This window comes from Ptychodera flava, chromosome 2 (genome assembly GCF_041260155.1).
Source record: "Ptychodera flava strain L36383 chromosome 2, AS_Pfla_20210202, whole genome shotgun sequence".
NCBI classification, from domain to species: Eukaryota; Metazoa; Hemichordata; class Enteropneusta; family Ptychoderidae; genus Ptychodera; species Ptychodera flava.
Window position 1 is genome coordinate 47,334,278 of NC_091929.1, and position 16,587 is coordinate 47,350,864.

At 35.0% G+C, this 16,587-nt stretch overlaps 2 protein-coding genes across 3 annotated transcripts in view; both read right to left on the minus strand.

Moving 5' to 3' along the window:
• Positions 1–1,474, minus strand: part of LOC139122542 (E3 ubiquitin-protein ligase MYLIP-like) — a 57,176-nt gene extending 55,702 nt beyond the window's left edge. Inside the window, exon 1 of the mRNA XM_070688031.1 lies at positions 1,229–1,474. Within this exon, the coding sequence (XP_070544132.1) occupies positions 1,229–1,315 (87 nt within the window). The 5' untranslated portion in view covers positions 1,316–1,474. The remainder of the gene's footprint in view (positions 1–1,228) is intronic.
• A 5,249-nt stretch (positions 1,475–6,723) lies between these two features.
• Positions 6,724–16,587, minus strand: part of LOC139122556 (small ribosomal subunit protein mS35-like) — a 34,400-nt gene continuing 24,536 nt past the window's right edge. The window contains exons 5-10 of one of the 2 annotated variants that reach the window (XM_070688053.1): positions 12,773–12,912; positions 11,992–12,101; positions 11,415–11,484; positions 10,803–10,916; positions 7,721–7,810; positions 6,724–7,086 (exon numbers count right to left, since the gene is read on the minus strand). In XM_070688053.1, the coding sequence (XP_070544154.1) occupies positions 6,928–7,086; positions 7,721–7,810; positions 10,803–10,916; positions 11,415–11,484; positions 11,992–12,101; positions 12,773–12,912 (683 nt within the window). In that variant the 3' untranslated portion in view covers positions 6,724–6,927. The remainder of the gene's footprint in view (positions 7,087–7,720; positions 7,811–10,802; positions 10,917–11,414; positions 11,485–11,991; positions 12,102–12,772; positions 12,913–16,587) is intronic. The other variant, XM_070688064.1, reaches the window with a different exon arrangement.

The window sequence follows — 16,587 nt, forward strand, 5'->3', positions numbered from 1 at the left end:
TTCATGATACAACAATTTGATCAAATACAGGTGCTCAGTTAATGCTATGTTTGATCTCTCCTTTTAAAGTACAAAGAGCATTCCAGCCTTTGAAATTCACAACTTTGAAATGATAAAAATATATTATATATATATATATATATATATATAATATATATATATATATATATATATATATATACATATATATATATATATATATATATATATATATATATATATATATGGATGTACAAAAAAGATAAGTCCATGGTCAGACTGAGCATTCAAATGTCAATATGGACAGAAAAAACAATGAAAATCTCTGTGATGGTTTGTGGAGGGTATGATGTGTGGAGAGCCTGTCATGATACATATCATTGGCTGACAAAAAATAAAAGTCACAAACTTTAGCAAAAGGCAAATGATAATGTGATAATGAAGCCTGGATGAAGAGAAAAAAACGTGGCAAATCATGTCACGAGATTTCCAAAGCTAATTCGAAACAGTCAGAAGTACCAGTTACCAATATTGAACTGTACGTGGCAATATCTACTTGGTCTCCTTCTACCTCCGTGGTTTTTGATGACAATATTTAACAACAATTAACAACCAGGCGATATCTCGTCTACAAGGCTGTTTTGTGAATTAACTGTATGATCATTTAAATAAAGACAATCGTAGGGGTTGATCAACCTTATACATCCAGTTTGACAATGCATGTAGATCCCTGTTTCGCTAACAGTGCCAAACTTACTAAACGCAAAGGACAAGTTTTCCGCAGATGGGGTCTTTAATTTTTAAACTGAAGTTTAAAAGAACCCAACCATACCCTGTGCGATATTTTAGTTCTTATTTAGTTACATCTTGATGGGTAACTACGTCGCCTTTACGCAATTCTTTAAATAGAATAAACTAAGGAGAAAAACAAACAAGCGACCTCCGCATTTCATATACATGTACACCCAAACAGAAAGGTCACCGCTTTGAATAACTTTGAAATGGGTTCCGCTGAGAAACTTCCGGTGTAAACACCTTATCCTTATCACTGCAATTGCTATTGCGAAGAAATATTGGTGTATGAGGAAACATGACCAGTAAAAGTTTCTAAAATTTGAGAGTAGCAATCGAAATGAATCCCCATGGACCCTTCAATCTATTAACGTATAAATGCTTGCTGATTTCCATTTAAAGTGAAAAACACTGCAAATCAATAAACACAAAACAACTCACTGTCGGTATCTCTTACCTTTTCTAGAAGTTGGAGTCCTGTGGCGGACTTCGCCAACTTAAACTCATGTAAAACACCGCTCGGTTCACTAACAAAACACCACATCTTCTTTCTCGGCTATCTTCCCTCTTCCATATTCATAAATGGGTCTACATTAGCGCAAAATTTTGACTTATTAATCGCTTTGCTTCTGGGGTGCGTTTGTCGCCGCAGAATCGAATGGTGACTGTTCTCCTGTTGTGGAATAAGATGAAGTTTACTGTTCTGGAAGCCAATCAGAGACGTGTTTACACAGTTGCTTATTCATACGTCAAAAGAAATCCCTCTTGATTGGTTAGAGGTCGCCACCCCAGGGATAACCTTTCACCCGATGTGGAGTAGCTAATTATTCGACAGGAATAACAGACTTAATTTCGAAGAGTGAAATGTGTACATCTTGTCTTTTCTTTCATGATGCACATCGCCGTGGTGAGATTGAAACATCCATAGACATGAAATATCGCCGTATAATAAATCACCTGCCACGTATCAACGGCTCCACGCATTTGAAAAGTATGGCATTGTCTCCCCAAAAAAGAGCTGTGATTTTACGTCACCAAATAATGGTATGTTCCATTTTTCTCGATGACGTTTGTTTGTTTGACCATAGACTCTCGAGATTTCTCGAGAGTCTATGGTTTGACATTGAGTAAACAAGGATATGTTGAATGAATGACGGTTCACAACACTGACAAGAAAGAGGAAATCACAAGCATTGGTCGTCACAAAAAACACGGTCCCTCCACAAACCACGGAATTTATTGTAGGTTCGTGGCTGTGCGTCATTCGAAGGAAATAACACCTTGGTATTACTGCCAATGTCAGGGAATTTCATTGAATTTCATAGATTCAGTCTTGGTTGCAAAATGACTCACGTTATTACTCCAGCCATAGATTCCTGATTACACCTGAAATTTTCTATCCTTCTCTTTTTTCGGTAAGATATTTGCTTTGTCAACTGGAATGAATCATAGGCAGTAGGTCCATTGACGTTATGTCCATGGTTGTGTAAATACACCAATGTCATGAATTCTCTGGTGGAACCAAAGCAAACACTTACAACCCAAGAAACAAACTTTTAAAACCCAGTAAAATAATTATCAGAGATTAGAAAAATGCAAGTCGCAAACTTTTGACCATTAAGCAGTATTTTATAAAGTTTATTTGTAACAAAACCATCAATCTACGTCATCTAAACTGAAGTAGTTTGTTCCAAAGCTTCACCATCTCATACTTGAAATACAATAGGTCAAATGAACAACACAATCATAAAGATTGACAGTACGTATGTGTATAACACTGTTTATCTCTCTTTCCTTTCCCCTGATTGGAATTGAGAAAGCTGAGATTTTTTTATTAATAACCTGAAATGAAATGTTTTTTTTTTTCAGAAATTCAATAGTATCAACTCTATCACAGCAAATGGTTGTATACTAGTGTATGGTTTGGGTTTCCATGTGATTTCCATAATTAAGTAGTGTTGGTCAACACCGCTCTGGCCCTCTACAGCTGTAGATCTCTTGGCTGATGAAAACTTATTGTTTCAATAGAGATTTTAAGCTTATTTTTCAATATAGATTTTTAAACATCAGTGGTGTATTCCTGAACAAAAAGGAATGAGCTAAGTAAAGTTACAAAGTTCCAATTTGGATAGTGTTCTGATTTTTGGTATTCTGCTTGTTCATAGAATGGTATGGACATTTACACACTTACACACACACACACACACACACACATATATATATATATTTATTTATTTATTTATTTGAAGAGTGACACTTTGTCTATGATAAAGAAAAAGTGAAATACTCATGAATAATGAAAACTTGGTCAACAATCTACATCGTGATTACAAGAAGAAATTGATTTTACATATTATTATTGGATGCTGTGATAATACCAGTAGCTTTTTTCTTAAAAGTTGAATTATCCATGGCATGAAACTTTTATAGCAGATATGTCCACCATCACAATATCAAGAAGTAAAGTATCAAGGAATGAAACAATAATGATCCTATGATAATGAGTTCAAGGCGCAGGCTTTTTTTTTTTTGAAAAAGATAAATTTATTCCAACAAAGTGGCAAATAAAACAATCTACATAACTGTGTCAAGTGAATAAACAAAATTACAAAGCGACTTGTCTGAAAAAAACCAGTCATTTAAGAAATAAGAAGAGAAAGAACATTATAAAAAAACACCATATCATCAAATAAATGCATTTAGAACACATCCTTCCTCTTCAAGGTTTGAAAACTTTGTGATAAAATCCTCAACTTTGTTCATTGTCTTATATATGAAATTAATGTATTCATCCATGAGGAAAGATAACATTTTAATTGCATAACATAGGATTGAAGGGAAACTTTAATCCCATCAAGAGTAACCGAATTTCAAATATTCCAAACTGTATATTTTACAAAGGAAGTAATACAGTAAATAATGTCAGATGTTGCATTATTATCATTTTCGATTCCTGCAATTGCTAATCTTTTGATATTGATATTGTTATCAAAGTTGTGTTTTCTGACAAAGAAATAAATACATTTCTGCCAGATTTCTTTTACATATTAACACTCAAATAAGATGTGTTCCAGTGTTTCTTCTTGGCCACAAATATGGCATTTCCCATCACTTAAATTGAAAGTTTTTGCCGAGCTTCAAGGCACAGGCTATAATGCAAGGCCAGTGAAAAGCGCCACCAACGTCCACTTATTTTTCTACCAGCCTTTTGGCTTTACTGACGGTAGTCTTTGTACAATAAGTGCACAAGTTCACAAAAGTAACCAATAAATTGCACATTTAACATGTAAAAGTCATAAAAAACATTTCTCAACAATTACAAAGCTATCATATGGAACACTACAATCTATCCCATTTGTACAGATTAGGAAATGTCATTTTGTCAATTACTGACACTATTTTCAACAAAAATGCACAAAATTAAGTGTAACCCAGTTTTCATCATCTCGTAAAATCAAATCTGCCTTTCATAACATGAATGTGTGATGTAGACTGAACCAACACAATGGCAGTGCAGACAGAACCAAGACAATGTAAAATGCAGACTGATCAAAGACAATGGACAATGTAGACTCACCTGATAAACAGCATGTCATACTCATCAAACTTCCAGCATGGCATTTAGTGCATTGAATGTTGATGTATGGCTTATAATAATATATCAGTCAGAGGCAAAATTAACCAGTTACTCTCATGATTTTGATTGCTACTTTTATAGAAAATTTACACTCTTTTATAGCTAAAATATTTTGTTTCCTTCCAAAAAGCCACTTTGTTTTTGGGCCCTCTACTTCAAAACTTGGTGAAACCCTTGACAGTACTAGTATATTAATGGTAGAAATATAGGAATCTAATATAAAAAGAATCATCATTGATGACACAGTCCCCACTTGTTAATGGGTACTTTGATTACAGGTCCTCAGAGAGGATAGAGTCCTATTCATTAGTCTGTGATAAAAATACTTTGATACAGATGTGCTCAATGGCCAAGAATGAGTTCCATGGTGATGAAAACATAAAACCAATGTAGGCCACTATCCTAAAGATCATTAAATGAGTCAAGTGGGAATTAGTTGACAGGATGTTGCAAAACATTATTTCATACTATCCTAACACTAATAGATTATCACCAATACCATATTTCATAAAGTTTAATGCAGTATTTACAACACTATGAGATCAACATCTGTATCAAGTTTCATCAAATTTGATGTTGTATTTGTGGATATATCACTCTAATTAGGAAAGTTCATTACATATGCAATTACAAATTAATTGAAATGACACTGATAAATGTCTTTTTCACTGTTAAAGCAATGTGAGCTTAACATCTGTACAAAGTTTCATGAAATTTGATGCAGTATTTCTTGACATATCAGCCTAATTACGAAACTTCAATAATTGACATGATACTGCTACATGACGTGAAACAAATTGACGAGCATGTATGAAATAGGTCAATGTCCTTGTACCAACTTTGAATGATACTGGTGGAAATATGTCTGAGTTATGGCTCAGTACATGAGAAAATCGTAACAAAATCGCCGCCACGCAACGATATTTGATCTTACTGTTTAAAAAATCAACACATATATGTATGACATAAATCAATGCCCATGTACAAACTTGAATAAAATCAGTTGAGACTTGCCAGAGTTATGGCTCTCGACATGAAAAAACCATAACAAAATTGCCACCATGTGGCCATATCGGACCATATCGAGAAACAAATTGAAGTACATATGTATACTATAAGTCAATGTCCTTGTACCAACTTTGAAAAAATTTGCTTGATGACATGTCTGTGTTATGGTTCAGGACATGGAAAAATCGTAAACAAATGGCCACACGGAGGCCATATTGGATCGTATCACAAAACAAATCAATGTGCATATGTATGACATAGGTCAATGTCCTTGTACCAACTTTGAATAAAATCAGTTGAGATATGCCTGAGTTATGGCTCTGTGCACGAAAAAAATCGTCGTAACAAAATGGCCACACAGCAGCAATATTGGAATGTACCACACAACAAATTGACATGCATATCTATGACATTGGTCAATGTCCTTGTACCAACTTTGAATAAAATCAGTTGAAATATGTCTGAGTTATGGCTCTGTACATGAAAAAATTGTAATAAAATGGGCGTCTGGCGGCCATATTGGATTGTAATAGAAAACAAATCAACGTGCATCTGTATGACATATGAAGTAATCCTTGTACCAAGTTTGAATGAAATCGCTCCAGGCATCTCTGAGATATCTGCGTGAACGGACGCACGCACGGACGCACGCACGGACATGACCAAACCTATAAGTCCCCCCGGACAGTGTCCGTGGGGACTAAAAAGAACCATGCAATAAAAGCAATATAGCATGGTTCGAACAGTCATGTGGTGTCAGCCAGAGAAAATTCCTTTTTGACATTTTATGCAAGAATTGATATAATAGCAATATACCCCCTCTGCATCAGGTATACCACTCAGTTTTGACCAGTTCACTCCACATATGCATTCGCTATCACCCATGAATGTGTATCATGAACTGGTCAAAACTCTCATGTCATATCCGTTGCTGGCCTTGTTTCTTGCTTTTATATGCAACATTTTTTTAAGTATGCCAATGAGCTTATAACATTTAAGCCAAGCCCACAAAACATTTATCATAGATAAACCCCTTATAGCAGTAAGAGTGCCTACTGCATCAAATTTGGTTAAGTAATTCTTTAGATATCGTTCATTGCAATAATTCATTTATCATTCAAATTACTTTTATGGAGACCATACCGTACCTACCAAAATGTAATCAGACCTAGATTTGTCCCTGATTGTGCTAGACAGCTATGTACTAAATTGCATGATTTTTGGCCAATGGTTTTTATGTTATCACTGGAGCAAAATGTCCACAAACACACACACTGTGGCAACACTGTCCAAAAACTAAAGAATGGTAACATTATCAACTTAAAGACTTTATTACTATAAATTATTTTGCAATTCTCAGAGAAAATCTTGGCACAGAAAATTACCATGTCATCTTCAATAGCTGATACTGACAATGACAACATCATTTGTTACAGGGTGTAATTCAAACAACTAAACACAGGAGTGGTCACAATACAGCTGAGGTTGAAAGGTCAAAAGGTTAACTATCATTACACGTGAAGCAGTTTCTTCACTGATTGTTTGTATTGTTCAAGATTTTCTAAACTTTCTTCATCATTGTAAAGTCTTGTCACTGAATCTTTATAGCGTTGGATTTCATCCGTCTTCAAAATCTCTTCTTTAGATGCCACAGATTTCAGATTTTCAGGCTGCAGGATAGAAAGAAGAAAATTCTTGTGATCAAAAATCTTTTCAGGTAAATGTTTGAATCTCAATTTTCACTATCCAAAATATATTTAGTTTCCATTGTTCATTGCACAAACACAGACTACTTCAAACATTTATTGTCTGGATCATATTGTTTCAAACATTAAAGGGACAAAGTCGGCCATTTGTCATGAATTTTGTTTGATACGAGATACTACTTATATTGTTTGATGTGTTGAAAGATAGTGAATGAATGGATAACTGTGCATTTATTTGACCCAGGTTTTAGACACGATAAATGAAACCATCGCGAAAATGAATTAATGGTCATGATTTAGTAAGTTTAGCAAATAAGGATTTTTTTGAGAGTTTACAAATGTTTTTCAATGTCAATGTAAAAGTTATGTACGAAAATTCAGCTTCCCATTTCTTCGGTGCGATCACACAAGAAAGCTCATTCTGTACGATTTTCTGATGTTAAGGTGCCATATAAGACCCCCCCCTTCCATAGCTTCAGCCCAGGTAAAAATTTACATTTTGTAACATTGAATATGATTGTCATGATTCCATTGTGGGAAGTTTTTTGGCCAATAGTAAATCCCCCAACAAAACTGCTATTTCACTGTTTGTATTTACCATGGTATGGCATGCATAGACTACATTGTGATCGAATGCCTTTTTTCCTTTCTGGTTTTCCAAACGTAGATGGACAGTAACTGTGCATAGCTAGTAAGAAAAGAAAGCAGATACTGATGGAAACAAGATGGCAGACACAAAGAAGCCATGAGAGAGTTCAGAGGAGAAGACTGACATAAAAAATACCGCAATTATTCGGTGTCGCTCAAATTTGATCAGAATTGGTATATACAGACATATTGTTTCTATCTGTTCAGTGCAGGAAAATTCTACGCTGATGTTATGACAATGATTTCTGGACAGTACCACCAGAAAAACAACAAGAAATATTTAAACCAGCGAAAAAGGAACGACAAAAGTAAATAAGGTCTGAAACTTTAGGTAATGGAGTTCAACTTTAGCAACATGCAAAGCAGAAACAGTTAGTTCCTCTTAGTTGGACCATAGACAGTCAACCCCTGCATCTACCTGTACACCAAATACTGAGATGGTAGCTTTGGCAGTATTCTTGACCGCGGACATTCGGGAACTTGCGGTTTTTTACATCATTTTTGCGTCACCCTGCCGTGAGAACAAAATATTGAAGTGTGGATTTTCCAACCTTTACACCAGTATTCAAAGTTTCAACATTATGTCAATGATAAACACTAAGTTCTGTCCTTTGTCACATAATTTCTGCATTGTTCCCTGTCCTGCATAGTCAAATCCCAATTCACCTCACTCGCGTGCGTGAGGCGAAAGTGACGTCACTCCGCGGTCAAGAATGGGAGCCTTTGTGTGTGACGGACATACATCCGCACATACCCACAAATATACAGACATACAGACACCACTCAGACTCATCATATAAGCTCTTTTTGGTATTTATATATAAAACCAAATATGAGCTAAAAAAGAGTAGCATTTACGGTCAGTACACACATATGACATGAATACATGTCATTTCAGCAGTGAGTTGACTTCAAAAATGTAATGACTCAAATCAGCCACATATTATAGTTATCTAGGACAATCAGCAAACTGTGTAATGAGACTGTGTAACATGAACACCATGTTTGAATTAACACAAATACCAAGAGGTATTTCATGTGATTCGATGACACCCAAGTATGAGGACATAGAAATAGCAACACAGTCATTTCTTGAAAAATCAATCAAAAGATTTGTGATTTTGATTGAAATTTGATGATGTTAGTGAATTTACATGAAAACTCTGCAGTCATCCATATTTCGTAATACGGCAGGAAGTATAGTTTGTTTTTTTGGCAAGGCATAGAATTAGTTATCATTGTTTATCATCATTGCTTAACTTGTGAGTCTTCCTGATAGTGTGAGACAAGACTGGCACTTTCTACAACTGATAATTTTAATGAGTTTGCTAATTCATCTGTGCAAACTTTGCCATTTATTTACAATGTAACTGTCTCATACTTTCAAGACTGTTCACTTGATACTGATTATTGTTACATGATAATGTTATGTCTCCTCTTCATGTTATATTGTTTGCTAAAATAAGGGTTTTTTCAGAAAACTCTTACATGGCATTCGTGTGACAGAGAATGACATGTCATGGTGTACCAGTATGAAAGGTGCAAAAAAGAGAAGTTAATAGGTTACATCTCCATCACAAAGACAACAGTTACTGTTGAAAACATGCCCAAATCAAGGAGAATGGCAACTGCTGCTTTGCTTCAGCTAAAGACAGTGCACATTTGTAGATTTGTTTGAAACTAGTGAAAGCCCCAGGCAGCACTCTTGAACTTCTGAAAAAATTGTTATCTCTATGACCTTGAGTCGCACTTCTGTTGGAACCAGAGATTTGATTGGTGGATTACAATAAAGGTGTTATTAAGTGAAGTATTAATTTGTGTTTGTATCATCATTCAGAGTAGTCAATACAAAATAGATGATGGTTTTTGCTGGTAAAATGTAACACACTGCAAAATTCCCAGTGTATTAACAAATTATGAAAGTTACTAAAACCTTAGACATCAAATTAGTAAATTTACTAACATTTCAGAAGCCAGAGGAAACCCAGTGCCATGGTTTACCTTTTATGTTTTATGCATATGACTCATGAGTTTACATTATTTGTAACAGTTCCTAAGACGCAAGTTGTATGTGGTATTTGATTTATGGCCTAATTTCAGAAATTCATTAAATGTGCCAATAAACAGATAATCAGTTTGTCATACTCATCAAACTTGAGAAAATGTAAAACCTAACAACAACCAACATACTTAAGAATCTGATGAAATTCAGTGTATTGAGTTTTGGTGTATGGCCAAGTAATAGACAGTATCACGTTAAATTTGCATAATGATAATAAAATCCGTATTTAAATCAACATCAACCAAACTTTTAGCATAGTATGACCACAGATCAGTTAAAGTGCCTGTGTACTTAACATGAAATTTGGTCAAGTATTTTCTTAAGATCTACAGTTGTAGCGCAATACAAAAATTAACTAATTTCATATGCAAATGACCTTTAATTATGTAGACCAAATCAACCAAAATCTAATCAGATCTAGATCTTCCCATGATTATGCTATGTGTACAATATTCTGACATGTTTTATTGTTCTGAATTATGACTGGAATAAAATCTGTCTAGGGATGGATGGACGGCTTGTACTGTCAGATACACAAAGATACATACATACAAACAAACACACATATGTACATACTGCGTACATATGTACTTACATACCTATGTACATGTACGTACATACACATGTACATACATTTTTATGTACATACATAAATACACATACACACACACACACACACATACAGACAGACACATTGGGGTCACATTAGTCATTTTTGTATCATATCACTGTATTGTATCAGATGGAATGATGGCCTCTTTGAACTGTGTGAATTTACAATGCAGATTAACACGCCCTTTCATTTCCAGAATAAAAAAACTTTTGATGCATATTCCATCATCATGAAATTAGATGCTATTTGGAGTTACACCACTAGAGGGCGTTGTTCACCAGCATCAAACTAACAATATCAATCAAACAACATCTATTCTTAAAGACTCACTGACGCAACTTAAGGAAAAAAAATTACCTTTTCTTTCATTTCATGAATTAATTGCACTATCCTCTTCTCTGATTGGCTGTTTCCCCATATGTACTCTTCCATGTCATCATCTGTCTTGTCAGCCTCCCATTTTTCAGTTTTCTTTCAAAGAAAGTTTGTATTTAGCAAACAAGTATGCAAATAAAGTTTTAAAAACGATGGGCAAAAAAGTTACAAAATATGCAAAGATCTCTAATAAACTTAGATACAAATTAAACACTTGAACAGATAATTTTGAACAGGACAAATTTTATTAACCGTGAAATGGTTTAATGCTCAGCACTATAAGCAGTCTTGTGTCAATTGTGGGTTGTGTTTGTTAAAAGTCAGTGGATTGGGGTTGTATCAGTAGTGGTTGTGTGTCAGTGGTGGGTTGTGTCAGTGGTGGGTTACAGAAATGGTAAATAATAGTTTATGCTTATGTGATTACAGCAATTAAAGCTGTGTTACTTATAAATGTACATGAATAGAGTTTTTGACATTAAAAAAGTAAGTTGAGATATGCTGTATATTATTAGCACAACTCAGGTATAGATCTTACTCACTGATAAGCTGAGGTGGTCAGAAGATATTCTTATCATCAAAAAATGAGATACTCACCCAAGATTCATGATATAAAACTGTTAGTAGATAAGTAGCATAATCCATGTTCTGTTTTCTTGTTGGACATCTGTTTGAAGACATAGAATAGAACTCTACATCAAAAAACTTCAAGCACTGCAAAATGTCACCATAGTTACGGCATACACAACACATAGTGACACAACCCACTCACACCACCCACCACTCACACAACCCACCACCCACCACTCACACATCTTATGTTACAAGATTGCTCACAAGATAAACTTTTAAGTTTTTGAGGTGACTCACCAGACAACAAAGTAGCCAACTGCAAGTACAGATATTGTGATACAAAAGACTCAGGGAAGTCTCAACCCTGACATGATGTTGTGAACTTACAAAATTCAGTATTGGTTGTTTGCCTTCTTTACCTAATTGAATTTCTTATATTTCAAGAGATCTTAGGAACACAAAAGAGATGTTCAACTATTGATGAAATGACAGACATTGCATTCTATCATCTGACAAGCATTTATAACATATATACGTATTACCAAAGTATTGACATACAGCTGCTATGCTCTGATATACCGTATGTATGAAATAGACTTACCTATCAGTAACTATCGTCACTATGTCTGTTTCTGGATCATATCGATCACCGACAAGTTTTATGAGTTTCCTCCTTGCATGTAGATCTAATTCTAGATTGGATAATTTTATCTGTGAGACAGGAAACAGAGAATAGGAAAGAACTCAACATGGAAATATGATATATGACATGCCAGTCTCTGTTTCTCTGGGTGAAATTTCTGGCAATCGGAGTAATTTTTGAGATTTCACTTACAGAAATTTACATGTATAAAGTTCTCCCTAGTGATACATCAGTAGCATTTAACATCATGTTACATGATCACAGTAAAATGGACATGAATTAAGTTTGACATAAAATGGAAGTAAATGTGATAATCACTGTGTGTACATCTAACATACACCATCAAAGTATAGCATCAAAAAATGATCACTTTTACAAATCTCATGACCAATAATTCTAACAATATGATTTGTGTCATTAATATATCTGTTTAATTAATGGACCTCTCTTCTCAATGGATACGTTTTCAGTTTTCACATAAAACAAGTTCTGGTTTTCATAGCCGTGGGTATGAAGTGTTACAGTGGCAGGTTATCGTTTGAAGAGGGGGTCATCTTGGGGTCATGACTGCCACACTAACATAGCAAAACAAAGCCAATAATAAAAAAATGTGCAATTTGCTACAAAGAAATATGAGGATACTTGATACAAAATAATTCTACCAAAGAGAAGCATAGATATTTTGTCACAAGGTACTTCAACCAATGTTAATATGAGGATTTAGGAATTATTGACTTACTCTGAATTTCACAATTCTTGCTTTGGGATGCCGTAATGATGGACCAGAGAAGATGTAATCTGTTGTTTCAACTTCTAAAGGGAAATATCTTTCAAGTTTCTCATCACTATCAAGTTCCTTCGGCCACTCAGTGCAAAATGCTGACAATAGAAGATGATTTACAGTCAGAAAAGTACACTTGTAACATAAAGCAACTATCACACAAAGCTGACATGTAACTACTGCCTCTATACAGAAATAAATTTACAGAAAAATTTTCAAATGACAGGTTTTCACACAATTGGATTCGAAAATGTTTTTTTTTCCATTTTGCTATCTCTTCTGTATTATGAGACTTAATGAGCTGCAACTTTTGGCATTATTTTCATGATTTTATATTTAGATTAAAATTAGTTCATAGAAATGTTCTTCCTCAGAGATGTTTACTCAAGTATAATTTCCCACTGAGTGAGACTGCATGGGGAGGTTTCAGTAAGACAAATAATAAACAGGTGCCACACCCAAATATGGCCACCTCCATACAACTACATGATAAACAGCGTAAATGGTGCATGTACACATTTGAATCTTTACAAATACAATATGGTGCAACCGACTGAAAGTACAGGAAAGGGATTCTCTGCAATTTGACAAAAAATTCTGTTTTTCACATAACATGGCAAGATTTTGAAAATGGTGGGGAATTTAAAATGAACAAAAATCTGTTCAATTTCTTTCCTATTCTGTCATTCAAATGCAAATACCGGTATTGTTGAGGCATAGTTAATGACTATATCATTCAATTTGCAGATTGCAATGAATATATGAGGAAATTGAAGGTACTTTGAGGTTGGACAAATTTGGCAGAGTTGCAGCTCATGGGCTTTTAAGGGAATAAACAATGTTTCACAATGTTTTTATGATCTTTCTTTTAATTTTTCAACTTCTCAGAAATCTGTTTCCTCATGCCTTTATTTTTCTTTTCTCTGTCTCTCTTTCTCTAATTCATTCTATATTCAGTGTTTAGCTGTTTCAACTGTTTGCATTCACCCTCATACAATTTGTGTTATCCCTTTGATTAAAGCCCCAACAGCTGCAAATATAATTATAAACTGATCGCAAAATATTCTGAAAAAGTGTATAACACTGTCATAAGTGTAAGAAGTGGCATGTAAATTCAAACGTTTAAACATCATTTTAGATTTCCTGCCATTTTCAAAAACTACTCAATTGACAGAAAAAATAAAGATTACAACAGCAAAATGTCAGCAAATTGTGCTTTGTGCCTTCAAGTGAATGGGATCATGCTTGTTTCTTGTATGATCACGATGTGTATGTGCAAGAATACTGCATTTTTTGTACTTTTCCATGGGGGCGTCATTTTATGAGTGTGGCACCCATTCATTATTTGTTCAACCTGTTAAAACACATAGGCATGGTCCAAATCAGCAAGTAGTGATACTTCTATACATGTCCTTCAGTTAGCACATTAACACAAATCACCATAGACTTTCTATGCAATGCAACTGCCAGGCCAAGGACTTTTTGAACCCAACTTCTCAACATGTTATGCTTTTTCAGACTGGTGCAGTTCATTTTCTGTGACGAGAAACCCTAACAACCCATTATTATTTCCAAAGCTCAGGATATGAAGAAGCTCTCTATGACAATGAAAAGTTTCAATTTACACATTAAAGGTGTAAAATTGGGCTAAAATGCTCGTTTTTGTTCCAAATTCACTGAAAATGATAAAAAGTTTCTAAAAATGTAAAAATTCATCATCGGCCTTCAAACTTGAAAAAAATTTTCATGTTATGGCAAGACACGAATTCAGGTACACGATTTCAGCATCATGTAACATCATACGTAAATAATAAACAAAAACAAACAAACAATTAGTGTCTTTCAAAATAATACAAATGCTTCCTGTGCAAATGCATCTCTACAAAAATACAAATAATATTTTACATGCAGTACATTAAATGTAGATTGACAACTACTGTGTATGGAGCATCGGCATGATTGCATTGCCCAAGCATCGTCGTTTATTTGTCTATTGTATTTGTTTGTTTGTTTGTATTTGTTTGCTTGTTTATATATTTTATTTCTTCTAGTGGAAATGATTTTCCAGAGAAAAATTCAGTGTACATATCCACTTGTCATCAGTTTACTATCTATCATACGATTTCTTGTTAGTGTTATTTAAAATCTGTCTTCAAAGTTAGAAGAAATCAATTATAGTCTTGTTTGCCTGTAAACACAAACAATTAATTTGCATACACAGAGACAACAAGGTTCCATATTGTACATGGAGGGGTAACTATTGTGCAACACATGCACACAACTATAGGGCATATTCAACTGACTCTGTATAGTTTGAACCGCCAGTATAATTATAATGAAGAGTTGAGGACAAAACACATTTCACTAACCTTTTCATCGATTAATTTTGGTGTTCGACCCAACTTACATTAGTTTAATTCACGTACGCGTGTGTAACTATCTGTGGCTTATCGAGTCACGGACTCGTACTACCATACATATTAGTCAATCTGTTCGCCAAGTTGATCACGTTTTTTGACAAGCACGCCACAAAATCCGCCACGAAATGGAAAGAAACCACTAAGTATCGAGAAAAAAAGTTTCATGTCCGGTTTATTTCAGTTAAAAAAATGCGTAACACGTAGGAAATGTCTCGCAATGTCAACAGTTCAGAACAACTACATTTCATTTACAAACCGGGTTGACTGTCATGGCCGTCTCGCTTCAGGACGCCGGAGGTCAAATATCAACAGTTTAAAGGGGCTTTTTGGCAGTCAAACGCTTGAAAATTCACAAAATACACTTCAATTTAACCAAATCCTTACAAATTTCTCAATCTTGCATGTTTTGGACTTCGAAAACCTTAACCTCGGGTTCCATGTCGAGAGTTAGGCATCACACAGTGCCGCCATCTTGGCCGCCGATACGTTCGAAGTTCACTATTGCGATCGATTTGGTCACCAAATCGCGTCATTTTTCCGTAAAATATTCTCAAAAAAACTGTAAAATCTATCATTTCTATCATCCAGAGGGCAGTAGCTTGGCATAATATAGTTGTCTTCCGTGTCTTCCGCTTTCAAAACGTACGTACGTGTTTCGTTCAATGCACTGTGGCCGTATCCGCGTACGGGTGAAACTGCAGACCTGATTAAATATTCATGAAAACCGCTGACCTCTTTTGAAGAAAGTTCGCATAAATTACTGGAATTTTCGATTGTTAGGCTGCATGATGTCATTATTTTAGTCCTTATATGGTACTAAACTGGGTTCAAAGGGTCAGGAATACCCTCCTTCTGGCCGAGTTCGGCAATGCATAGCTGAGTTAGGCATAAGCATAGAACGCAACCACTGTCAGTTTATATACCGACGTGGCGCTGAGAGCGAGAATGCCGTGTCGGTTTATAAACCGACGCGGCACTTTAAGGGTTAAATTGTGCACAAATCAACTTTGGTTTGAAAATTAAATCATGAAAATAATACACAAAATTTGCAGCTATTGGGGCTTTAACACTTTCTCTTTTGCCTTGGCTTGGCTGGGCTCGGCTTGGCTTGGCTTGATGTGGCTTGGCTCAGCTCAGCTTTGGCCTGGCTTTGCCTGGCTTTGCTTGGCCTGTCATTGACTATACATGTATGTTCTATTCTCTGTGTAGCAGCTTGTTGCTATAATTGAAAGCGATGACATTTTTTAACAGTTAAGTTTCTTTTATACTGCTGACATTCAACTTTATTGATATCCAGAATTTTGGACTTGAACAAGAGCATATATTTATGTACAAAGGTTGACTTCATCGGCC